The sequence below is a fragment of the Tamandua tetradactyla genome, chromosome 18, assembly GCF_023851605.1.
Source record: "Tamandua tetradactyla isolate mTamTet1 chromosome 18, mTamTet1.pri, whole genome shotgun sequence".
Lineage (NCBI taxonomy): Eukaryota > Metazoa > Chordata > Mammalia > Pilosa > Myrmecophagidae > Tamandua > Tamandua tetradactyla.
The window spans coordinates 54,910,906-54,937,671 of NC_135344.1; the positions used below are offsets into that span (position 1 = coordinate 54,910,906).

General features: G+C 39.9%; 1 protein-coding gene across 1 annotated transcript in view; it reads left to right on the forward strand.

Moving 5' to 3' along the window:
* Positions 1–26,766, forward strand: part of CDH2 (cadherin 2) — a 210,847-nt gene that overhangs the window by 12,505 nt on the left and 171,576 nt on the right. Inside the window, 1 exon segment of the mRNA XM_077135728.1 lies at positions 16,874–16,985. Within this exon segment, the coding sequence (XP_076991843.1) occupies positions 16,874–16,985 (112 nt within the window).

Here is a 26,766-nt window from a genome sequence, read left to right on the forward strand (position 1 = left end):
GTATGTACGTGAGTGTTTTGAGACTTGCCTGGAACCAAGATTAGTCTCTGAACACTTTCAACATGATCCTGAAAACTCAGTAGAGGAGAAAGTTGAGCATGATGATATTATATGGCTTGGTACCAACACAGAATCTGCAAAAAGAGAGTGAAGGTAGATTCTTTGTTCTCATAGATGCTGAAGACTTATTGGCAATTTACTGTGGAAAGTGTTGTTTTTAACTTGGCATCCTATTCTAATAATAACTTACTGTCTTTAGCATTTTTTATGTGCCAAGCGCTTTTCTAAGCACTTTCCAGGTATTAACTCATTTAGTTCCTAAAATACTAGGAAAGCTGATCATATGCACGTACACCATACTCTTTTTACACCTGAGGATGTCGGAGCACGGTTGATTAGCTAAGGTGTCCAGTGTTACTTTGGAAGCAGAGGAGCTGGGATTTGCATGTGAGCAGCCTCACGTCAGAGTCTGTGTTCCTAGGTTTGTTTATTTGAATGCAGGTTAAAAAAACTCAGACATGATTGACTTATTTTTCTGTTTGTGTGTGTAAATGATAGGCCTTAAAAAAAAACTTTTATTGTAAAATGTGCTACATATAAATATAAAGAATATTTGTACAGTTAAAGAATAATTAAAGCATATAAAGTGCACCAGTATAACCACCAGCCAGGTTAAGAAATAAAATATTGCCGCTTCATCTCTCTCATTCATCCCCTTCTCCCAGAGATAACCACTATCCTAATTGTTCTAATAATTATATAGTGCTTTTCTTTATAGCTTTAACATGTGTTGCATAATTATATATTCTCTCTATATATGTATTTAGAGACATGTTTCATATATATGTATGTATCATGCGTATATATATATATATATATAAATATACCATGCACGTGTCCTCTTCCTATAGTTTGCTTCTTCTGCTTAGCATTATGTCAAGTAAGATTCGTTCACATTGAGCCAAGCGACTATAATTTGTTCATTTCACCGCTGTAGGGCATTTTGTGCTATCAGTATGGTGTACTTCACTTATTTAATTTATTGTTGATGAACTCGTGTATAGTTTCTGATCTTTGCTGCCAGGGATATTTCTCCATGTGTCCCTTGGAGTGTCAGAGATATTCTAGGGCTCTGCTTCCCAAACCTTAGCTTGCATAACAATCCCTGGGAAGCTTGTTAAAACAGATTACTGGCCCCACCCCCTGATTTAGTTAGTCTGTGAGTGGGGCCTGAGAATTTTCATTTTTAGCAAGCTCCCAGGTGCTGCTGGTCTGCTCTGGGAAGTGTACCACTGAGTCAGACCACAGGCCGGGCTCATGTGCAACTTCACTGGCTCATGTTCAGCTTCACTAGCTCACGCAAGAGTGTTTTCTAAATCAACCAGCACCGTGTACACATTTTGTTTTTTCTTTACTATTAGAATGCATGTTGTAGTTTCATTAAAAAAATTCTAATAATCTGGTAAATGCATAATAATATCTCATTGTGGGTTTTTTTTTTTTTTTTTTGGCATGGACAGGCATCGAGAATCGAACCCAGGTCTCAGGCATGACAGGCGAGAACTCTGCCTGCTGAGCCACCCTGACCCGTCCTCACTGTGGTTTTGATTTGCCTTTCTTTGGTTATTAATGAGGTCGAGAATGTCTTCAAGTGTGTTTTGGCCTTTTCTTCTTCAGCAAAATGTCTGTAGGAAAACTGGCTTTTTCAGGGAGGATTGTCACTTTTCTGTGACTCGGCCTTGCTGTCCACTGCCCATTGCCTTGCCTAACAGTTGGAGTCATGGCTCACACGATGGTGTGTTTCTAAGGATTTTGAGCCTTTCCCAAAAGTGTCGTGTGATCAAATCTAATATTTGGTGAGTGCTTACTGTGTGTCAGGCCAAGTGCTTTACCTGCGTTGTCTCATTTAATCCTCACATCAGTTCCCTGACAGAGCTAGGCATTATCATCATGATCCATTTTGCAAATGTCAGAATGAGCCGGACTTCCACCATTTACCCCAGAGCATATCGCCGTGCTTCTTTGAAAACAGCTTAGCCAGTTCCATGGGATTCTGCAAAACAGTGGTTGCAGGGAGAGCAGAACACCCCTATTCAGTCAAGACTTTGGACTTCAGAGTAAGGATTTCACTCTTCACAGTTGGAGGGAGCAAAATGTGGGCCCTATGATTGGGAAAATCTTAACATTCAGCCAGACATGGAACCTAGGTGATTTCAGTGGCCACATGGCCTCTTGGTGATGACTTTAAGGGAATTCCTCTTGTTGACAGTTCTGTGACTTGTCCTATTTCTCCTGACCTCAGGCCAACTATGCTCCCCTGTGCACTCGAGGGGTCTCCATCATCTGCTCTCAGACCCTCAGCGCAGGGCCGTCCTGATGAGATGGTGGCATTGCTGCCCATGTATCATATTGTTTGGCTTGACTTCTTTTTGATCTTTTCATCTTGGCCTTTGAGTGTTAAATAAGTTTGAGACTTTCTAGGGACTTTTCTTGTCCTTTTAGAGACTTAATAAATAGCACTTCTTACCTGCGTACATTTTGGACAGATATAAAGTAAAACCAAAAAACCATCAGATGGAGAACCCAAACCACCACTTTTATTCCTGATAAAGACTAGGTTGAGGAATGTGGCTTCAAGGGATTGGATCTCAGAATTCTTTCTCCTTCACCCCTCCGTGTTGCTGGATGAGGGCTGGCCTCAGACCTGGGATTCTGCCCCGTAGGATTCACAGCATAACGTATTTGCACCCTGTATGCAGGGAAGAAGTGATGAAGGGACAGGACTTCAAACTCGGCAAGGAGATAGAGATGTCAGGAGTGTTACCGTGTGTAGCTTTTTCTATAGGGAAGAAGGGAATAAGGACTCCACCCTGAGTTTCCCCAGACTAGGGGTTGACCATTGAGTTTGTGTCTCATCTTTAACATCAGCTGTGTGCTCATCTGAAGGTGTGGCGGCCCTCCATGGGGAGATGGGCGTTCTGGCAGGACTGTCTTACTCTCAATCATGGAGACTTAGAAGATCGAAAGCTTTACATTTTAAGGAGTCTGAAAACCTGTAGGGACAAGCTAGATAATTACCGCAGTAGTCGTATACCCTACACATTCAGAATGCAAACCAGTCCCTGCCCCAGAAAGAGTTTTCCCAGGGGCAGTTATCTTCCCAGAGGCTGTCCGTGATGCTCCGAAGACCATAATTAAGTAATAGCCAGTGATATTGGAGTGAAAGACTGCCACGGGGAGGGGTAGTCTCTATTTTAGCCTTTCTCAGATGCCAGTCCATCTAAGCCCCTTGACTATGTATAATCCATGATCTTTAAACTAAACGCAGAGTCCAAAGGGGAGATGAAAATGTAAAGATAGTGAATGCGCTGCATCAGAAAGAAAAGCACCTCAAGAAAGATTGGACTTGGCCCCACTGAACATTTCTGAATCTTGCAAGTAGGTGGCAGTACCTCAAATGCCAGCTTTCTGGGGGAAAAAAAAAAACGAAAACCAAATACAACAATATCCACCTTCTCCCCCCAAGTGATAAATCCATAGAGAGAGCTAAATTTTACCTTCCTTTGGGAATCTCTCCCCATTGGGTTTCAGTTTGAAACCAGTATGTTCAGAACCTCCTGGTCTACACTTGCCTTGGGGCTCCTGTGTCTGTCACTGGGGTGGGCTCTGTCTAGTGGGTGAGCTGGGGACACTGTCTTGGGATCAGGCCTTTCAAACTGTTGCCATGTTGGCTTTTTTTTTTCTTTCTTATGAAAAATAACGTGTACAAAAAAGCAGTACATTTCAAAGCACAGCACAACAATTAGTTGTAGAACAGTTGTCAGAGTTTACTAGGGGTTACAATTCCACAATTCTAGGTTTTTACTTCTAACTGCTCTAAGATACTGGAGATTCAAAGAAATATTTTAATGATTCAGTAGTCATCCTCATTTGTTAAACCCTGCCTGCTCTGTTTAACTCCCCCATCTCTGATCTTTCTCCCACTCTTTAGGGGTATTTGGGCTATGCTTATTCTAACTTTTTCATGTTGGAAGGGGCTGGCGATAATATGGGCTAGGGAGATGGAGCTAGCTGGTGCTGGCTTTTTCCATGCACTCTCTGTGGGGTTCCTGTGACTGAAGGAACCTGTCTCCGAGGGAAGACTTCCCTCATGTATAAAGTCTAGGCCAGAGCACCTGGTGGAGGCTGGTCCCCCCCCTCCCTATGGTCAAGCTGAGAAAATCCAAGATGTGCCCTTCTTGCCTCTGTGGACTCTGAGGCAGCCAAGCTGGTGCCGCCCTCACGGGGCTGTCACTTGTTATTTAAGGTGGGGATGTCAGTCTTGAACTCGATGTTGTTTAGAAATGGCAAGTCTTGTACTGCTCACGAGTCGTTAGGCAGTGTATACTGTACTTCCCTGCTTCTGAGCCTCAGCTGCCTCTGCTTGTTCAGATCTGGGGCCCTGGCACGTCTGAAAGTCCTGGGCTGCCTTGGATTCTTACTAAGAGCAGTGCCTGTGTTGACCCAGGGCAGGATGCACTCTGAAGGGTCTACCTTCTGTGCTAAGGTCTTTGTGAGTTCTGTCTCTTTCCTGGGGTCCACCACCGCCTTTGCTTTGCTTGAGACCCTTTCTCTGTGGAAACACCCACTTTCCCGGAGAAGAAGCTGTCATAAGTTGTGGCCACTCATCAAGATCCAAATACCCTGTGGTTTAGGAGTGAAAACCTCTCGATGTTAAAAGCCATCTGCCCAGTTTAAAATCCGGCTACACTGCGTGATGAAGGGTACAGATCACCTGTGTGGAGTCTGGGAAGAGCTCCCTTTCTGCCCCCGCTGGAATCCCAGTCCCTCTGCAAGTACTTTGTCCCCCAATATTGGACTTCGTTTTATTTCTCAAGGTTCCCAGCTAGAACACCAAATATTTCCATCTCCAAAGGGACCCAATATATAGGACCTCTCTTCCCTGCCTGATTTCTGAACCAAATGAAATAAGCAAGGAAGAGAAAGCAGAAAAGAAAATATCACTATGAAGCCAGTAAGTGCTGAGCTGGAGGTCGTGGCGTTTATATATGGTCACAACTGCTTTCTAATACTGGATTCCAGAGTTCAGACAGACATACCTATCTAGTTGCAGACAGTAATAGACAGCTCCTCCCCACTTTCCCAAATGCTGCAAGGGTCTGCTGACTCCCAGTAGGGGAAATGAAATCACCACACTTGTTTTCTGTGGGCATGACACCTCCCAGGTGGGAAGGGGCCTGGGCCTGGGCATTTGTTCTTTCAAATGCAGGTTTCAGACAAATTCAACTAATCCTTTTTCTATCTAAGGCAATAGTTCAAAGGCTTTTTGGGTCTCAGAACCTTTTGACACTCTTAAAAATTTTTGAAGATCCCAAAGAGCATTTGGAGATGTTGATAATATCTATCCGTGTTCACTGTATTAAAAATTAAACTGAGAATGTAAAAAAAAAGATGTATTTATTCATCTAAAAATAGTAAAATCATTACATGTGTAACATGAGATATGGATTTTTATGAAAAAATAGCTGCATTTTCCAAAAAAAAAAATTGTGGCAAGAATTCCATTGAGTTTTTACATTTTTGCAAATGTCCTTAATGTCTGGCTTAATAGAAGACAGCTGGTTTCTCATATCTGCTTTCGCATTCATTCTGTTGAAATATTACCCATCATGTAACTTCTGGAAAACTGTACTCTTTGCTTATGAGAAAATGAGAGTGTAAAAGGCAATTAATTTTTTGTTATATTGTGAAACTAGTTTTGTGACCCCCTTAATGGTTTTAAGGGTTCCTGGACTACACCTTGGAAATCACGTTTTTGGGGCTGGCTGGTGGAATAGAAAGCTGGCAGGCATTGTAGATAGCGGAGTTCCTTCCACATTGAAAGATTGGAGTGGGGTGAGGGGGGCAGTGGATAACCATCCTGAACCAGACTTAAATCATGGTTGGAAAATGGTAGACTACCCCTTGAGTGGAAGCTGGAACTGACCCTATTAGCTCTATCACCTCTCAGTTTTCTTGCAGGACTTGTATTACTTGATTTATTAGCACACCACTGGACAAAGCATTGCTTCAAGATCAAATTCAGGACTGGCTGCACACTTCTCCATACTGCCATTCCCCTCTGTACACTGCAGCGCTCTTCTGGAAGCTGTCCCATAAATTCTGTTCTCTCACAAGAACAATGTTATAATTGGGTTTGTTGATCTTATCAAGGAATCGGAATTAGATAAATCATTACCATGACCGGCTATTTAAATTAAATCAAAGTATGGGAACTGAAAACAGTATAACCACTTTTAAAAAGTGGAACTGTTTTATAAAAGGACTAGGTGTATATGAGCCCAGGGGACACCAGAGTATGGAAAGTGTGCAAAGAGTTGATTATAGATTATAACTATTTCCTCATCAATATCACCTACTGATATTGCTCCCTTCCCATGTGAACTTAGAACTAGAAGCCTTTGGGGGAGGGGGTTGTTGATTTGGACAAGAAGTTTAAGAAAATTTGCCCTGATAACATTTTCTCTCCAATTTTTCCATAGTGAGCAAAAGCACTGAAATCCCTTCAGTGGCATATCATACCTTATATAACATAACATTTCATCTGTGAGAATTATATTTTAGGAAAATTTACAGTGTTCGCAGGCAAAAGTTTTATGTGGTCTAAATTCATATGGGACAGTTGCTAGCCCTCAGCCAGTTGAGTGTTATATATCATTGCACATGGGTGCTTTGGGATGGCTATTTTGATGGTTGGGCATTGGATAAAGATGGTCTCCAAAACCATTAGGTGCTGGTTTGAATAATTTTGTTAGATTGACTAAACGACTGAAGGCAATTTATTTTCAGGCTCCTTCCTCACCTGCAAAATGGCATCATTAGTACCCACCTTATAAGGTTGTTGTTGTGAGAATTTAATAAGCTAGAATGCATGGAATTTATGGTGGGTAGCACAATTCCTGACACGTGGTAAGCCCTCAATACATACTAGCAATTGCCATCATTCACGATATTTAGTTGAATGAATTCCCAAGTTGATTGTAAATACAGTCCAGTGTCATGTTCCATACTATATGATGACGTCTTGAGCATCACATCAGGCACGTTGCAGTCTCTGGAGAGTGTCATGAGAAGATGAAGCAGGCAAGCTCATCCACGATTGGCCATCCCTCCTGGAATTGCCTTAGGCGCGTCTGGAACTTTTAATGGCCGTTAAATTGCATAGTTGCCTGAGCCACTATCTAATGACAGTGTTGTACTTTTACAAGCCAGCTAAATCCAGAAGTGATTTGTTACTCATTACATTAAACACCCGGTACATTTATTGGGAAGCTCCTGTCTGTCTTTGAGACGCTACTTAGCTTCACCCTAGGAAGCCTCCTCTCACCTGTGGGCTGACACAGGTCTGTCTGAACCACACTTGATGTATGTTTGTGTGCTGTCCTAAACTTGAGGTCAGCTCCTGAGAAGCCCGCGCTGACACTCTGAAGTACGTTTTGTATGCAGTTTTCAGATTTTTGTCCATCAAGCTGCTGTATTGTTGTGCTTCCAGCTAAGAGTTCAGTTTCAGCAGAGTTTTCGGTTTCATGTGCCAGCATCCATGCTGTGAGTTGGCTGTTCTATTTTATTTGTCCCCCCTTGCTTAAAAGAAATGTCAATCAGAAAAATTAAAGTATTGACAGTTAAGATATCTAAAGACATGTCCTAATAATATTTTTGAAGCACAGATGGAGATCATTAGATGGGCCAAAAAAGGGCAAATGTGTGGCCTCAGCGAAGTGGTCATTGCACCCAAGCTGGTCTAGGGTATATTCTGAAGGCAAGAGAGAGTCAGAGAGTCTATGCAAAGGACTGTGCTCTCCCTCCACAATAGTACGTGACACAACAAAAATATCCCAGTACATTGTTCAACTTCTGCACATTTAAAGTGTCTAACCAGGGATATTAATTTTAAAGTGTCATCAATGTCATAACTGACACAGAGAAAATCTTTAAAGAGTGGCAGTAGCTCTTAAATAATCTTCTTAACATAGCCTCCAACGTCTTGAGTGGAATCCTGTGAAATGTAGAGAATCTGGCAAATGTAATTTTATGGTGATAAATTGGATTAAAAAATTAAAAAATTAGTCATGCAGAATTGGTCTTGAACAATTCCATTACTCTATTACCATGTACCCAACTAAGTACTTTAAAAAATGCCTTCATTTATCATTTATACTCACATCGTTTGGAGCACTCAATTGCCTAGTAAAAATATTACCCTAGTTGAACCCTTCCCTCTGCTACCACTATCTACCCCCATCCCACAAGTGCATATTAAAGAGAGCCCGTTTGTGTTTCTTTCTTACATGCTTGCGCAATGATTTTTTTTTTTTTTTAACATGGGCAGGCACCAGGAATCGAACCCGGGTCTTCTGGCATGGCAGGCAAGCATTCCTGCCTGCTGAGCCACCGTGGCCCGCCCAGTGCAATGATTTTTAAAAAAATTCTTGTGGCTTTGCTTTCTCTATGGTATTCCAAGTTCACAAAATTCTTCAGTTACCTTTCTTAAGTACTCACTAAGGAAAAAGAAGTGTCCACAACAAAAGCAAATCAGCATAATAGTAATAACAAACAATAGCTGACCATTGCCTTATGAAGAATCAGGTAATGTTTTTAAGCCCTTTACACTCTTTACAATAATCCTTTGAGGCTGATGCTCTTAACTATATCATTATTATTTTATTTTTATTATTACTATTATTATAACTGAGGCACTGATAAAGTTGTGAACTTGTAAAGGGCACGCAGATAATAGGGGGTGGAGTCAAGGTTTATACCTAAATAGGTTTACTCCAGAGCCTTCCATTTTAACCAATACACGTATAATCTGCCTTTATTTTCCTTAAGATTAAGAAGAATATATGCACTAAGGAGAGTTTGCTGCTTTGTTGACTGTTGTTGAGAATCTCCTTCACCATAATCTAATTGCTATTAGGATTATGACCATACAATGTCTCCTGGGCAGAGGGGAAGAGATGCGTGCTTGGAGGACAACACCTAGCATATACTAGGTTTCAGTTAGGTGGTCTTCAGAGCCAGAAATAAAAGATAATGACTCCATTAACGTTGGACCACTTTCAGATGTGAAATTCTTAGCAAATGATTATAAATGTTCTTGATCAGAAAGTAGATGGAGATTGAAATGTCCAGTGTGGCTCCACATGGAATGTGGAAGAGCTTAAGTTTGGGAGAAAGCTGGAAAGCAGAAACCGTGACGACGGATGACTATAAAAAAAGAACAATAACGGGAACCTTATAGAGTAACACACTCAAGGCTTTAAAGCTCAAAGTATTGAGATAAAGGAAAAATTTTATCTGGAGCAAAAAGAGATATTTCTGTAAGTTCAAAGCCGGGATAGATAGACTAATACTACCAGGCAGGCAGAACTCCTCAACTCCTGTTACACTTATGTCCTTTTTAGACAAGGAGGTCGATCTTCAGCCTAGGAAGAGTAGAACAAGTATTTGTAAGAGGAAATTGAAACTCAAGATAGGTGAGCTGATTGTGTGAGGGCACAGAGCTGCGCTAAATGAGTTCCGATCCGCTGGCCAGCATGAATTTCACCCAGGTGTGCTGAGAAGACTTGCTGACTGCATGTGATCTTTGAGGGATTGTGGAGAAGAAGGGAATTACTAAAGGGTTGGGAAAGGGATGATGTTCCAAGTAAAATCCAAAGAAAACCCGCAAATGAGGAAGATAGAGGTTTCAAACAAAGAATGGGGAGCCCCATGCTAGATTAGGGTGAATTTCTTGAATCAGTAACTATGAAAGGATGGCTTGCAGTTTCCATTTTCCGATGTACACAGAAACTAGGAGACTGCAAGGAATCGTTAAGAACTGGAAAATAATTGTTTTAAATTACTTTTGCTTTTGTTAGTTCCCACCCTTTAAGACCAGAGCAAAAAGGTAGGCACACTATTTCTGGTCTTTAGAAAGGTTTTGGGAGATAGAGAAATAGGGGCTGGATGTGTGGTACTTGTTAAATGTACAGATTTCTCCACCCCATGTCTTGAGATCCTTTTTCAGTGAGTCTGAAGTTGGAACCCAGGAATCTGTATTGTAAACGTACGCCCCAGATTGCTTGCAAGCTGAGCAAGTTTGGGAACCACTGGGCTGTACAACAGACAACCCCATGAGTTGGCTTACTACTAACACTACTGCTTGCTACTACTGCTAGCTTACCGGTCAAATGACCATGTGCCAGGCATTATCCTAAGTGCTGTACACATATTAGCTCATTTCCTCCTCACCAACAACCACCGTGTAAGTAGGGACTTCTTTTTTAGTATGACCGTACAGGTACGAGAACTGTGACTTCTCTGATGCTGCCAGAGACCAGGCCAGGACTGAAACTCATGCACTGCGGCTCACTGCAAGCCACTCTCCTGACCACTCCACATGGCTGTCCCTTCTCAAGAGCTATGGCTCTGGGTCAGTGGAAAGCACTTGTCCTAGCCTGTGACACACCCATCTTTGCCTTCTGAGCAGCTCTCTCCTCTGGGCCTCCCCGCCCTCACCCCTCTGCATTTCTTTCCCTCAGGGTGGCCATTTTTTGGTGGGTAAAACATAAGGGTGTCTCGTTAGACTCCCGAGACAAAAAACTGGGAGGATTGGCTAAAGCTCGCTGAAATTATTAACTTATCAAGATCACATATTGGGGGTGGTGCAACGAGAGTTCTACCTGCTGTGTCAGAGACCCGGGTTCGATTCCTGGAGCCTGCCCATGCCAAAAAAAAAAAAAAAAGATCACATATTGGAGGGTTAAAGGTAAATTGTGCCCCTAGAAGCCCAAAATCAGCAGCAAAGGAACGGGAGGAGGAAGGCATGGCTTAACAGTTGCCTGCTGAAATGGATCAGGGCTGTTTCGGTTGACTAGGAGCTCAATTAAAAATCAGCATGGGCTTTTCCATTTCCAGTTCTTCCTTTTGCATGAAATACCCTTTCCCTTTTCCTCCTCTCGGCAAACTTGTAATCATCTTTAAAGACACAGCCTAAACATCACTTTGGTTCCTGAGTCGTCTTTGACGTCCACAGGCAGATTTATCATCCCATTCTTTCTGCTTCTTAGGCACTTTGTTCCCGACATTGTATTTTTGAGATTATTTTTCTTAGTTTGGGGCGCCCACATCCGCATCACCCAGCTGGAAACGTGGGGAAGGACATCATTTCTTCCCTCCATCCCCTTCCACTGTGAGTCCCTGTCCTCAGTAAGTCCTATCCATTTTAACTCTGAAGATTGGTAAAGTCTGCCCCTTCTTCCTTCCTGCAGCCCCTACCCTGATTCAGGACTGAGCACTAACATGTCTCTCAGCTGTCACTTCCCCTCCCTTCCTCCCTGCCCAACCCCCACTCATATTTCCCACAAAGCTGTCAGAGCATTCACTATCAAACTTAATCTGTCTCTGCTTAAAATCTTTCCCCCAGTTTACCCCGCCCCGGGATAACCCCAAGCTCCCCGACCCTAGGGCCATCTATGATCTAACCCCGTCTAACTCTCCAGCCTCAACTTTTGACTCCTTGCCCTGCTTCCTGGGCTCCAGCAACACTGAACTCATTGTCATTCTCCAGGCGTTGTGCAGTTTCTCGCCGCCTTGTTCTAGCTCAGGCACTGCCCGCCTGGGCTGGCTTTCCCGCCACCCCTTACGGCCTGGCTGCTCTGGGCTCTCCTTGGGAAACACTGGCCTGCTCGCCTGGGGTCTGCCCATGCCCTCTGCATATTTGTCCCTAAGAGTCACCCTTTTCTATTGTGATCGACGCTCTGTCTTGCAACCAGGTTGTGCCGAGAGCTCCTGATGGGTAGGGACTGGGCCTTGATCTCTGTTTCCTGTGGCAAATGGACATGCAGAACGTATTTCTTGAATGAATCATATTGCAATTGTTTGTCCTTGGGACGAGCACAAGGTTAGGATCCGGCTTCTGTCTCTTTCTTGGATGTGAGGTCTTGGGTACTTCAGGGAAACTCTGTGTGTGAACTTGTTTGTAAATGTGCGCAATTTCGTAATTTCACCTTCCTTAGGGGGCACCTGTGAAAATTAAGTGACCCAGCAACGTTTCATTGAACTTTGTACTCTGTTTCGGCACTCTGCAACCCCCACTCCCGTTGCCTGATTTTGTACAGCTGGAAAGTCAAGAATACTCTTCCTGTCTTTAAATGTTGAAATACTTTTAAAAAATCAAAAGAAGAATAAGATTTTATGACACTTGGAAATTGTATGAAATTCAAGTCTCAGTGTCCATAAATAAAGTTTTATTGGAATGAACATAGCCACACTCGTTCGTTTGCCAGTGTTCCATGGCTGCTTTTGCCCTGCCCCAGCGGAGTTGAGTACGTTTCAACAGAGATCCTGTGACCTGCAATGCCTAAAATATTTACTGTCTGGCCTTTCACAGAAAAGTTTGCCAACCCCTGCACTATTCGAATATTAGAAAATGCATGTTATTCTCAACCTCTTCCGTACACATGGTGAGTTTCGTGAGGGGAAGTTTTTCTTTCTCATCTTTCAACTTCCAGAGCCTAGTCTTGGTCTGGCGTCATGGGCAGTTACTGACGTTTACCCACAGGAGCTGGGTTTTCGTTTTAGGACAAGGAACACTTTTTTTTTTTTTTTTTAATGAAATTAATGGGCTATGTGAGTACCTAGAGAGTTCCCTAGTGCTGGGGGCGTTTGAGGGTGGTGGACACCCTTTCCTGGGTGGGTCGCAGTAGAGGGCTTCTCATCCTTGGCACTGCTGACAGTCCGGGCTAGGTTATTCTTTGTTATGGGGCGCTGTATTGTGCAAATGTCAGGTGTTTAGCATGGTTCCTGACTTGTCCCCACTCGATGCCCACTTCTCTACTCTCTCTAGCTGGGATAATCAAAAATGTCTCCAGACTTTTCCAGATTTCCCCTGGTTGAGAACCACTAGGGTAGGACATTCAAGTGTTAGGTGTGGGTTAGAACAGAGAATTTTCAATGTCCTTTAAAAGGCTGTTGCAACCAGGGACTTCCAGGCTGGAGTTAGCCTCCCTAGGTAGACCTAGCTCACCTGTTGGGTCATCTCCCACAGTCTCAGACCTAGTGCCAGCCCCAACCTCTCAGGGGCTCAGGGAGAATCAAATGAGGCACTGATGGTGAAGTACTTACGAGCACAGTGTTTGGCATAAAGTAAGCCTGCGGTGTCTCCAGCTTGGAAACTGTATTCATCGGAATGCTTCCTGTTTATTTTTCTGAGTATGTTAGTTTTATTGACTTTGGACTGAGTGCCAAGAGGGGAAATTAATAAATCAATTATTAATTATTGGTTAGAATGCCTGCCTTTCATGTGGGAGACCTGGGTTCGACTCCCGAATGATGCACCCAAAATAATAATAATAATAATAAGAATATATATTTGTATGTAACTTTAGGGAGTTTTTTTTTAAAGCAAGGCACATGCTCTTTAACTTGATTAGCCAGCTACTGAGCTATGAGAGGCAAATTAATCAAAAACATTAAAGTTACTTGAAACAGATATGTGCAGGTCACTATGCAGAAGAGAAAATCATCTTCCAGTCCCCAAAACCATTCTTGTGAGAAAGGATGGCCTTATCTAGGGGGCAGAGAAGCACAGAAGTTGCAACACTGAGAGTCTCAACCATCCCAGAAGCAGTGAACATCTGTAGCCACATGGGCACCAAAAGGTATTTGTGTTCAGTTTTTAAAGGTTCCACTTAATCCGTATTTTCAAATGAAAACAAGAATCTCTCTTCTGTAGGGTTTCCAGCTCATTACCTAAGAGAGACTTGAGTATGTAAGAGAATTTTTTTTAAGAAAACACATTATACATCAATAAAGCATATTGTCCTGTGGATTCATTTTCTTTGGGGGGGGGGTAGAGTTTATATAAACTTCATCAATTTGCAATGTAATACAGAAATCTCAAAAGATAGTACATGAGCTGCAGGGGATTTTAATATCAGCAGCCATCATTCGTTAGAGATATGCTTTTCCAAACACTGTTTCAGTAATTTGCACAGCCAGTCTGAGTGGGTATGTACCATTTCATACATGAGAAAAATGAGGCACAGAGAGGTTAAGTAAAGGGTAGTGTGTTGAAGACAGAAGTTCCCTTCTCTGAGATAAGAAAGAGACTAAAACTCAGAAATAAATATTCATATGATTCACCTGATGGACCTTACGTAATCTTGAAATTCCATTCCTGTGAGCATGTACCAGGGTATGCTGCTGCTAACTCCCCCATCTTAGGGTAGAGCCCCTGGAAAGCAAGACATTACTGGGGGAGTTAAAGAAAAGTACAGTTTTCATCTAGTCTTTAGACTTCAGTGATCTCTGGGTCCTCACCTGTAAAAATTCACGGCACTTACTCTGAATGTCCTGGCTGAAATACAACCCATTTACTCTGGACCTCCCATTGTTTGTTTCTGGCCTGCTGACCTACCTCCCTGGTTAAACTCTCTCCTGTTAGAAGACTTCATCTGAGGGGAAGAAGCAGCTCCCTGACATACCAGTGGGTCGTAGATTTCAAACCAGTTTGTCAGTTTTATATAGCAAACTGGGGAGTTTCCTTTATTTGCTTTAGTTAGCAATAAACAAAAGCTTTTGTCTGTTGAGTTACTTGCTTTGTGCCAACTAGACCTGTCTAAGTGTCTGGGTGTCTGTGGGTGTCAACTATCATAATATCTCCCAGTGTCCCAAACTTGATGGGTTTTGGAAGTCCAACTTCTTATTTCTCAATTGGTTCCTAATATTTTGTGGTTTTGATTATCCAATATGTGGAGCATATAGGAAGTGTGGGAAATAATGTAATCTGTACTCATGGGCGGACAACACAGATCTTCACGTTTTACCTTGTTTGCCTAAGATACTTTTTGAAAAAAATAAATCATTGCAGATAAAATCAAAGCCATCTACGTGATGCTTCCTGGTGCCGTTGCCAGCTCTCCCTCCCCTGGAGTATCTGCTATCCCAAATTTGATGTTTACCATTACCCTGTACATTTTTATATTCTTATTAGATAGACCTGTATCCATCCATAGCAGTGTATTATCTTTCCCATTTAAACTTTATATGAATGGAATCATCAATCATGCTTTTCATTTTTTGCGAGATTCATAATGCAGCGTGCTTTGTTTTTAATTTGAATTTGGAATGTTGCGCAAACAAGGCTTTCGAGCTTACTAAAAATAAGTCATTCTGTGTTGATTTTATAATTAAATTTCTCATTCAGTCTTACACAGAACTTAAATTGACATTTTTCCCTTGGATGTAGCCATGTGGATAGATGTAGCTCTAATTCTTTCACTTTAATGCTGTCAAGTATTCTCTCTCTCTCTGACTGTATGACACTTTGTTAGTCTTTTCTTATATCAGTGGGCATTTGGTAGTCTTCAGTCGTTCTTGTAAGCCATGCTGCAGTGAGCGTTCCTGTACATGTTTAGTGGAGCACATGTGGGAGTGTTTCCCGAGGAACAAACCTACCGGAGGATACACACACCTTTCAGCTTTACTAGAACTTGCCAATTTGCTCTCCCAGGTGAATGCGTAACATCTCCATAACGGGATGGGTCCTTGACCTGGTACAATCCCTACTTGCATATAATGAACTTCAAACTGTGGGCTAATTTGATGGGCAGGGTTTAATATCTCAGTGTTGGACCTGATCGTATTTTGAGATTAAATATTGTGTGATACTAAATAAAGGTCAATTTTATTATCTCCAGTATTTAGATTTGAAGAGAACAGTTTAGATATTAGGTTAGTCTGGATTTCCGTGTCATTAATATTTGCAAAACTTCACATGTATAATCCACATAGCCCTTTAATTATGAAGCTGCGCCATATTGCTTCATCCAATCAACTGTTGCTCAGTCTCTCTGTTTCTGGGGTTCTCTTTCTCCTCCCAATCTCTGATTGTCCTCACCATTGCAGACTGTGTTTTGAATACTGTCCCAGTGGTTCCTGAAATCCTTCCCTCAGGTGGTGTTTGTCCACTCTTCCTCCTCCTGTTTTCTGGTCCCCATTAGTGCTGAATGGAGTCACCTATAGTTAATATAAATGCTACCCAAGCGCTACTGAGGGCAAATATTCCTGGAATTGTGTCAGTAGATCACAATTCCAGGAACAAGTCATGAAACTGACTTTGAGATTTAAGTGGTAGCACTTGTCCTGATTCCATTTTAAACTCACTGGGTAGATCAACAGTATTTATAATAGATAGACAGAAAGATGGCAAAAGATGCTTGGTTACTTTCTAACATTTAAGTATAAAAAATAAGCATAATTTTATTCATCTTTATCTTTTTAATACATTCCTGTCTTTCAAATGAAGAAATATATGCATTTGATAGTTTGGTTTTACTGTATATGAGATACTATATTGTCTGCATTATATTGCAGTTTTGTTTTTAAAGAACAGGATATATGGAAACATTCTTAAAAACCAGATAATAAATGAGAACATCAGAATTTATTTATAAATTATGTACATGTTTCAGGCTAAGAATTTAAGTTAGTGATAGTGATTTGTGGAGCCTCAAGAATATTTGGCTGCCCCCCACCCCTAACCCCAGTTGGTAACTCTTCAGTCGCAGTGACCATTTTAACTGAAATATTTAGACCTTGGAAGAACCTAGAATGTGTGTTTTACTGGACAAAACAAGTGTGATTTGTTCCTTCTCCGGTGGTTATCAAAAAAGATTAACCCTTTGCCCTGTACACTCTCATTGTAACCATTCAGAAACAAAGGGGGTGTTTGTACAAGATAGTTGAAAAATGAGGCTTTATGCCAAGTGGAATGTTTCTCAGTTGAAGGAGGTAGCAGTCATCGCACACATTTTTTCTTGTGTTACAGGCTTCTGTAGAGGCTTCGGGTGAAATCGCATTATGCAAGACTGGATTTCCTGAAGATGTTTACAGTGCAGTCTTATCCAAGGATGTGCATGAAGGACAGCTTCTTCTCAATGGTAGTGTCTCACAAGATATGTTCCTACATACAGCAGTCTATGCTCTTGAAACACATTAGCCATTAAAGAAGTCTCTAAATCATCTCTACTGTATAACAAGTATGAATTTTTCACAATCACGGTAATGAGACTGTAGGGACTTTATTTTAGGATTCCCGAGGAGCTCCTGGATCTCTTATGTACATAATTGGAAGACTCATGATCTCTTGAAAACTTTAGATTTCTCTCTTTAAATTTGCAGCAGAAACCTTTGCATAAGATTTCTTCCTTGTTAAATTTGCTGTAGAAACCTTTACACGACTGATATTTACTTTTTCTGTGTACATTTACTTATTTTGAGGACTAATATTTACCAGACATCTAGTTTCAGTGGTTTTAACAATTATTTATAGCAAAAATCTGCTTACTATTTTGAAGGAAAAGAAGGAAGTTGCTATAGCATTATCTTTAATAAAATATGTTCAACTTTGCAATTTAACTAAATTATAATGAACAAATGAAATAGTTTCACTGCAGGAGCATGATAATACATATTTTTGGTAAGGCATTGTTTATAGAAGTTACTAGGTAGCTCATTTAAGTTGTAGCATATGTGAATTTCAAATATTGGCTCATTTACCATTTAAATATGGATCAAGTTGATTTTGGTTATCTTAGGAAAACTCTTTTCAGTAAGTCTTGATAAAATCTGAAATAAAACTTGGGTATCAAAAGCAAAATTGAAAGCTCCTTCCTTAGCTCTAATTGAAAGCAAATAAAACTTTGGTTAGCAGTATTTACATAGACTTATTTATTATTACACAAAATGCCATTGAAATGTGAAAGCAAGAAGAATTGATTAGTGAGTTGTGTTTAAATTTTAATTCCCTGCAAATCTTGCATGTATTTGAGTCTGTTTTAGAGAGCTGCTTTTAGAGAATGTGTGCAACCTCAACTAATTAATTTACACAGGGCTCTGCCACACAACCTTAATGAAGTGTTTGCACAGCACTGGCAAACCTTAGTGGCACTATACTTAAGAATACCCCAGCCAGAGGACTTTGAAATGTAAATGACCCCTTAGCTACTAAAGCTCTTTGATGTGGCTATTATTTTACTTTAATTTCTATTCTCATTATGATTTGCTCACACCTGTGTGATCTGTATTAATTTGAATTTTTTTTAAAGGCATCCTCTTGTCCTTGCCTCGTAACATGATATTTTAATGAGTGGTGTTTGAGTTATCAGCCTGTCTCTACTCTGGGTTGCTATCTCAGGTAGTAGGTGATGGTTGACATGATGGAATTTTAATTCAAAGCAAAGTTTAAGGAATTTGTTCACCTTAATATGAGCCTTGCAGTTCTGCATTTGTCGTTTTTTTAAACCTCTAAATTATGATGTGACATCCTGCAAATCTCATTTTAATAGTACAAAATATATTCATAGGCTTCTATAGAGTGATTCAGATAGGTACAAAATGGTCATTGGCATTTGTTGCAATTTTGCAACTTATTTTTGGGATTAATTTTTTAATAGATCGTTCCTTTTCCTCCTATCTTTTCCTCAGAGCTCATAATTTGTTTGGTTGTAAATAAACACATAGTCCAACACTAGAACTTATTGACTTCAGAGTGGTTACATTGGCGTGTTGGAGAGTTTTGAAAATTGAAAGCCCATTTTCTGATTGTTAGATATGATGCTGATGACAGTGGAAAAATTGAGCATAGCAACTTACCAGTGCCTTCTCAGTATAACCTAGAAAGTTGGCATTTCACTAGTGTGGTAAATGTGAAAGATTGAAAATTATTTTGACTTTGTATCCTAGTCATCACTGAGAGAAGTGAGCAAATGGTCTCTGATCAGATTCCTACATATTTGTATATCCACTTGTTACTACCTTTAGCTTTTAACCTTTGTTTTAAAGCTGTTTTCCAACATGACCCATAGTTACCTTACTCTTCTGTTTTGCAGAATGTTATTAGTACGTGATATATTTGATATATTAATGAATATATTAGTTATTCATTAGGTATCATTTAATGAGTGTATTAGAATTTCAGAATATGTTATCTTTTTCAGTATATGTTAAAATAAAAGCTTAAAATATGAAAGTCAAGATATTGATTATTAGAAAGAAAGAAATCCCAGGCAGGAAGAAAACTTAACCCAAGCTTTTGTGAAACATTAACATTCCTTTTTGCGAGAGTGTTGTCACTGGTTAATGTTTCTTTTGAAGTATTGTTACTTTGAAGAATTATAGAATTTCACCTTCTATATCTTTTTGGATTTTTTAACAGGTTGATAATCTAAAATTGTGGCCACACACTGAAGCCGAATAACCCACCGTAATTACACCCATAAATTCTGTGTATTGCCGTAAACCTATTTGATTTAATCTAATGCAGTGGAGAGGGAACTGTGGCCAGGCCAGCCGGAGTGATCACTTTTGCCATGATTGCAGTCTGCTTTTGTGACCTATGGTGCTTAAGGAAAGAAATAATTGCACAGAAGAGGCATTTGCCTTGTGACATGTTCTACTATAGTATGCTTTTTAAAGAGCCAGTTTGGAATCTTAGCTTCTCATTCTTGGTGCTTCCTTTAATTTCCCACTGATGACGTGTGGGAGAACATTTCGGGCCCAGTGTTATGTATAGTGTGGTTTCAGAGGATGTGTCCCTGTTGGTAGACCTTGTACAAAAGCGTTTTGGTGTATAAGCGTCATGAATACTGGTGACTTTTCAAACGATTACATAACTTAACTTTGTGAAAGTGCTAGAAAAACATTAAGCAGTCGATTGAGATAAAATGTGATTTTAGTCATGTTGGAAAAGCTATATAGAAGCATGAAGTGTAAAACTGGGCTATAGTTGAGAGAACATTCCCTTACTTCCAACCCCTTTTTATATTTTTTGTGTGGAATGAATTTTAAAGAAAGAACTCAGTGAACTAGTTATATCCCTCCAGTGTCACCTACGATTTTTGTCACTACGTGGTTTGCATGAATAGAAGGAGGGTGGATATACTTTGTGATTAACCTTTACATTTAAGGTTATGTCATGTGACTATCTCCACTCTGAAAATAGTTAGGGAGGACTGTATAGTCCTTTGTTCCATTTTGTTAGCAAAACCAGGTTTTTCCCGTCCTACATCTATTTTTGAATATGCAGGTTGTTTCCAGTTTTCCTCTCTTCTATATATATACAAAATGTCTCTAAGGAGATTCTTTTCTAGAGAACTTTGATTTTCTTTAGGGTTATTTTCTTTGGGAATTTTGGGATGGAAAGTGTTATAGAACCAAATTAGGGTAATTTTTTTTTTTTTTTTTACATTTTGTAGGCTTTTCTTTAAAAGGCTAAAAGTATGTTATTACTTTTCTACATCCTCATCAACAGTGAATTTTGCTGTTCTCCCTCTGGTGAGAAGTATTTCCTTTTTTTATCATATGGCAGTCTATGTGTTTGCCTTTATCTTTATATGTTTGGATCAATTTCAATATATTTAGGTAGCCTTTTTTTTTTTTTTTGCATGAGCAGGCGCTGGGAATCGAACTCAGGTTTTGGGCATGGCAGGTGAGAATTCTATCACTGAATCCCCGTGGTCTGCTCTAGGTAGCCATTTTTACCTTATCTTTTTCTATTCTGTTCTAAAAGCGTTTATTGCCCTCATTTTAAAGATAAGCAAACTGGAGTTCAAAGAGATTATGGGCTTTTCCCATGATTATACAGCTCTTTAGAGTGCACAGTTCATTAGTGGCAGAAACCAGGATTCCTGATTCATAATCTAGTGCTCATGGTGGCGATGATAAAAATCTTTCAGAGTGAGGGCTGATGGGAGCTGGCCTACCTGTCCAGGTGTCTTGTGGCAAGTTTGTCTGAGATCATTCTTTATTCCCCCACTTAATGCCTTTACTTGTATATTACTAGACATATTTGGGATTTGGTGGCTAGAAGCAAGCAACCTCTCTACAATTAAAAAATCTTTCGCCTGTGGTTCCCATTAGTGTTTTGCACATACCTGTTTACAAGTAGAAAAATCTAGAGCTTTTGAAAATGATAGTCTTTAATATTTGACTGGTACTCCATTGAACTAAGAAAAAAAATCTCTTGTGGTAGCACAGTACTTGAAAATAAAATAACTGCAATCATAAATTTTCATTGTGTCACCAGTAACATATCTGACACTATGAAATAACCACACCGTGACCTGGCAGAAAGGATCCTGGCCTCTTTTTAGTGTGGATGCCAGAAGAGATTTCCTCTATGTTTGCATTGGTGGCCTGCATGTTTAGAGATTTCACTAAGTAAACTCCTTCAAATCTGGTCAATGTAAATAGCAGCCTGCAATTACCGTGAATATTTTCAGTAATCCATTCATACTCATCAGCGCTGGGCAGTACGTGATAATTATTTTCAACTAGATGGAATTTGATTTAGATCAGTTTGCTTACAGATTGAGGCTTGTCTACAGTAACGTGCTTGGAGGAAGCCACAGTATGGAATCTTTAGATAAGAATATTTATTAGCTTCGTAGGATTAAACAACTATGATATTTATATAAAGTGAGTACTTTTGTATAGTATGCATTACTGAATTGGAAGCAATATATACTACAGTAGAGGCTTTTGTTAATCCATTATGAAACCATGACTTTTGTTTTTTTTTGTTTTATTTTAATAAATTTACCTTTGTTATTGAATGGGTATTTGTTTAAAAATATTTGAAATATAGGTTTATAACATCTTGTTTATAAAGTCTGCTGGGCTCCTGCACTTTACACATTTCCAACTGATTGTGGAAAATAGCACTGAGTACTGAAATTCTTCTCTTGGATATTGATAATGATTCTAAGGGGGAAGAAATGAAACAGCCATGCAGATCTTCAGGGGTAGAGAACATTTTTTACAACCTATGGCAGTCGGTTTTGTTGTTGTTTTTGTTTTTTTAAGAGGAATTAAGTGTATAAAAAATCAGTATCAGACCTAAGAATTATTATCCTTATTTTACATTATAATCATTTAGATCTACTTAATACTTAGAATTGTTATATCCCTTTTGATGTACTTTAGGCCCAGCTTTCTTAATACAATACTGCAAACTTAGGGACACAGTTTGGGTGGTCCCATAATTTTTAAGACCTTTTGCAGTTGTTCATAGCCTTTCGTGATTCGGAGTAGCTGAAATCTGCTCCTCCATGATACCACAACCAGGCCGTAGATGCTAGAGAAAGCAGGTCATAGTCTACGTTTGACGCACACACAACAAACGTATTAGTAAGCAGACTCCCAAATAGCTTAAAACCTGTTCTTTTAAAATCAGAGAGGCCCTTGTTCTCTGTCCTTTTAGGCTTTCCCATAAGCAACTAGTGGAGAGTTAGAAAGTAAATACCATAAATAAGTAAAATATGTATATTAGATGGTGGTAAATGCTAAGAGAAAAAATTAGGCAAAGAACGGAAACAGGTAAGTTCCACAGTCTAAATAGAATAGTCAGGGGAGACATTGTAGGATGAACACTTCTAACAGTAAGTGCAAGGGTCCTGAGCAGGAATTCCAGCAGTGTGTCTGGAATATTGAAGGAGCAAAAGGAGCCCACTGTGGCTGGAGTGGAGAGAGGAGGGGCCCAGTAGTAGGGGATGAGATCATCTGAGGTCTGAGGCATCACAGGCCCGTCTGTGGTCTCTGAGGAGTCTTTTAGATCACTGTAAGGACTTTGGCTCCAACTACGAGGAGGTGAAAAGCTGTGGGAAGACTTTTAGCCGAGGAAAGACATGATCTGGCAGACAGAACAGGATTGCTCTGGCTATTGTATGGAGAATAGACCAAAGAGGGACAAGAAGGGCAAGAGGGAACCCCATTTGGAGGCTAGTAGTAATCCAGATGAAAGAGGGTGATGGCTTGGACTGAGGTCGTAGCAGAGGAGGTGGGAGAAGTGGCAAGATGTTGATTTGGTTTTGAAGACAGAGCTGGCAGGATTTAATGGATTTGAAGTTTGGTGCAAGACAAAGGAGTCAAGCATGACCCTTTTTCTGAGAACTGAGAAGGGTTAGAGTGGCTATTGCATGAGATGGGGAAGGCAGGGGAAGGAGCTGAATTGAAGGGAAAATCAGGAACTTGGTTCAGATATGCAAGATGTTGTATCAGAGATGCCAATGATTCATTAAGATGGGAGTCTGGGTTTCAGTGGGGAGGGCTGGGCTGCAAAGTGGAGAAACCTAAAGTTATAAATAATAACTAAGGGAGTGAGAAGAGGACAAAAAAACCCAAACCATAACAAAATAAACGGTCTAACTATTGAGCCCTTGAGCACTCCAGTGTTAGAAAATTAGGATGAAGAGAAGGAACTAGCAACTGAGACTGAAAGAGAGTTACCAACGAGGCAGAGAAATCAGTAGTGTGGGGTCTTGGCAGGCCAGCTATGATGTGTTTTGAACAGGCAGTGGGGTGGGGGGACTTACTGTCTGTGCCAAATGCTGCTGGAGGATGAAGGCCGATGAGGACTGAGAAGTCACCGTTGAATATAAGCAACTTGGTGGCATCTATCTGGTGTCTTTGGCAAGAACTGTTGGATTAAACAAGAGCTTGATTTGAGTGGATTCAATAGAGAGGTAGAGGAGAGAAGCTGGATACAAATTGAATTTTTCATTAAATGGAAGAAGAGAAATTGAGAAAGGAATATTGGATTAATGGGAGGTATTTTTTAAAGACGAGTATTAGCAAGTTTGTATGATGGTGGCAAAGGATCCAGTAGGAAGTGCAGAAGTAACTATGTAGAAGAAAGGGGACAATTGCTGAAACAATATCATGGAGTAGGCAAGAAAAGTAAGATCAAGTGGGACTTGCTTGTATTTTTGACAAGTTCCTGAAATGTTTTCGTGTACCTACACTTGGGAACCACTCTAACGCATTTTGTTGAGTCACTCTTAAAATGGTTTAAAATCCTTCATTTCTGCTTGGGGATTTTATGTCACCATAAAATTTTCTCCACAGATAGGATAAAAATGAAACCCTTGTGGTGTTCATGATGTAAACAGTGTTTTCATCGCTGCAGCATCCTTGACAGATGGTTATCCAGTTTCTGTGCGGATACCACTGCCGTTCCCTGTCTCCAAAGGATGAGAAGATCACTCCTTTTCAAGAGTCTGCTTCATTTTTGGAGAGCTCCAACTGTTAAAGTGATTTTAAAAAAAAGTTTGACTGAAGCATATGTCCCTAAAATTGTTCACCTCTGGTGCCTGTTCCATCCTTTGGCACCACGCACAATAAGTATACTTTCTTATGCTCTGAGGTCATTTACTCCATCATTTCTTCCTTCAAAAGTATGCTTGAACATCTGTCACGTGCTAAGAACTTTTCAAGTAACCAGGATGTTGGAATTCAACAGAACAGACAAATCATACAGTAGGAGCTTGCATTCTATGGATCCTTCAAATATCTGAATCTCATCACTTTGGCTCCTTAAATCTCTGCTCTGGGCTAAACGTCAAATAGTTCGCTAGTGATGTTTGAGCATCCTGGCTTACTCTTTCCTTGTAAATAGAGGAAACTGAGGTTCCCCTGACAACTGACGTCAATACCGTATGTCTCCTAGTTTCATGCTGCAGAGACACTCTTCTTCCTGTGATGGAGATGTACTATTTCTCCTAGTTCTACCCAAGGTAGAATTGGTTTTATGTATAACTGCATCATCTTATTGGTTCCCGTGAAGCTTGTGGTTAACAAAAACTCCAGGGTATTTTTCAAATGAACTACTTATCATCTTGCACTTGTAAAATTGATTTTTGAACACAAACGTTAGGCCTGTAAGCTGATTTTTTTTTTTTAAAGCCCTAGCTTCAACAACATCTGGAGTCCCTGTACTAACCCAAACACAGAGAAACCCTAAGAATCAATGTTGGTACTTATTTTAAATCCACACTTAACAAAGATTTGTACAATAAAATCTACACATTTTAGACAACTTACTACAAAATTGATGGTGTAAAATCGTACCCCTCCCTGCCGCGTTATACACACACATATAGAATCTTTACATTATTAAATGGTCAAAAAGTAGATAATGAATTTCAGCCTACAGCAACTCCAAGACACATGCTCAGACTGTATTTCAACTTATGGCCTATGATATTTTAAAATAAGAAGTTCATAGTATTAGGCAATGGAGAAAAGAACAATTGCAGATATATGAAGGTTTAAGTTTTAGGGATTTAGACCTTGTCAGTTGTTATGATTTCACATCCCTGCTGAAGGTGAATTTAATTCACTTTAACAAAAAATAACAATGATCTTTTTTAGAGAATGCACAAAGCTTATTAACGCACATCTATTGCTGTTTAAAAAGTCTCCATTTCATCTTGTGGACTTTTATGTCAATAGATGGCTGTACCTAAACTAGCAGAACATGGAACAAAGATGAATCCCTTATGGTGTTTGGAAATAGAACTTTTTTTTTCCCTTCTATTCAGTAACTTTGTGTTTTGAACCTTGTCTCTGTCGGAATCTAAAGTTTCCTTCTTTAATTATTCACTATTGAATCTTTTATAGATCATTCTGGTTGGGATTTGCTCAGTTTTAAGAGAAAGATCATTGATACCTTGATCTATTATTTTCCCTTCTGCCAGTGGATTAGGTACCTTTTGTGGATGCTTTGCTTTGCTGTCGTATTGAAAAAATGTCTTTTAAGCTTTTTCTAAATGGAATCATCTTTGATGCTAATATTCATAGTCTGGTTTATGTCAAGAATGAAATTGAGAATGCCAACCGCTTTGGACGAAATTTGTCTTCACCTCAGGATGTGCCCTTCCAGTTCCTCTGCCTGGGTGTCAGTCATTCTTTGTGACCATGCCATCATTCACCTCAATTTAAAAGGTTCATTTGTGTGAGGAAGCATTTCTTTAATGTATGCATTAATGACAGTTCAATTTCCCTGCCTTTTCAATTGACTCTTACCTGATTCTGCACTATTTACATGCTTTTATTCTTTCTTATTCAATTTCTGTTCCTGATGTCTGCATTAAAAACTGCAGAAAATAAACTTTTCCAAAGTTCTCTTATTTAAATTTTTCTTCCAAGTCAATAGCATTGGTTTTTCTGATTTTCTCATTTTAAGGTGCTGCAGAATTATCACAGGTGAGCTTGTTATAATGCAGATTTCTGGATTCCCACCACAGAGCTTCAGATTTTGAGATCTGGATCTGAAAAATATGCATTTAACAAGTGAAATCCAGGAGATTCGGATGCAGGTGGTCTTTGTGCTGCATTGATGTAGTCGGCCTTAAAAACACAAATCCTAGAAGTGTTGTGCTTGGGAGGTTGTATATGCTGCCTCTTCTTTCTTGCCTTTATGTAGTAGCCTACCTCTGTCTTTGGATGGATATAACCAGCTTCTAAAGTACATGTTGATGAAATCTTTGTTCATGTTATTGATTAAATCAGAACATATTTATACATTCACTATTAGATTTTTCCTTGTTTTTAGGCGTCTGGATATGTATTTCTCCAGGTGCTTAAATAGGGAAACTAGTAACTTTTAATTAAAAGTGTTTATAAATTGGGTGTAAAATTTTTACCTAGCTGGTAGTTGAGAAAAGTTACAGCAAAGAACATAGCCTATGAGCTTTACTTTCCAGTTAATTCCCAGGAATGAAAGACTGCCCGTGCCCCCCACCCAACTTACCTCTTCATTTACTTGTTGTGGTCTCACCAAGGGCCTTTGTCAGAGGGAAAACACCTGATAATATATTGCTTTTGATTTGCCCCTGACATTAGCAGACCTTCCCGATGTTCTCCTTTCATATTGTTAATTGT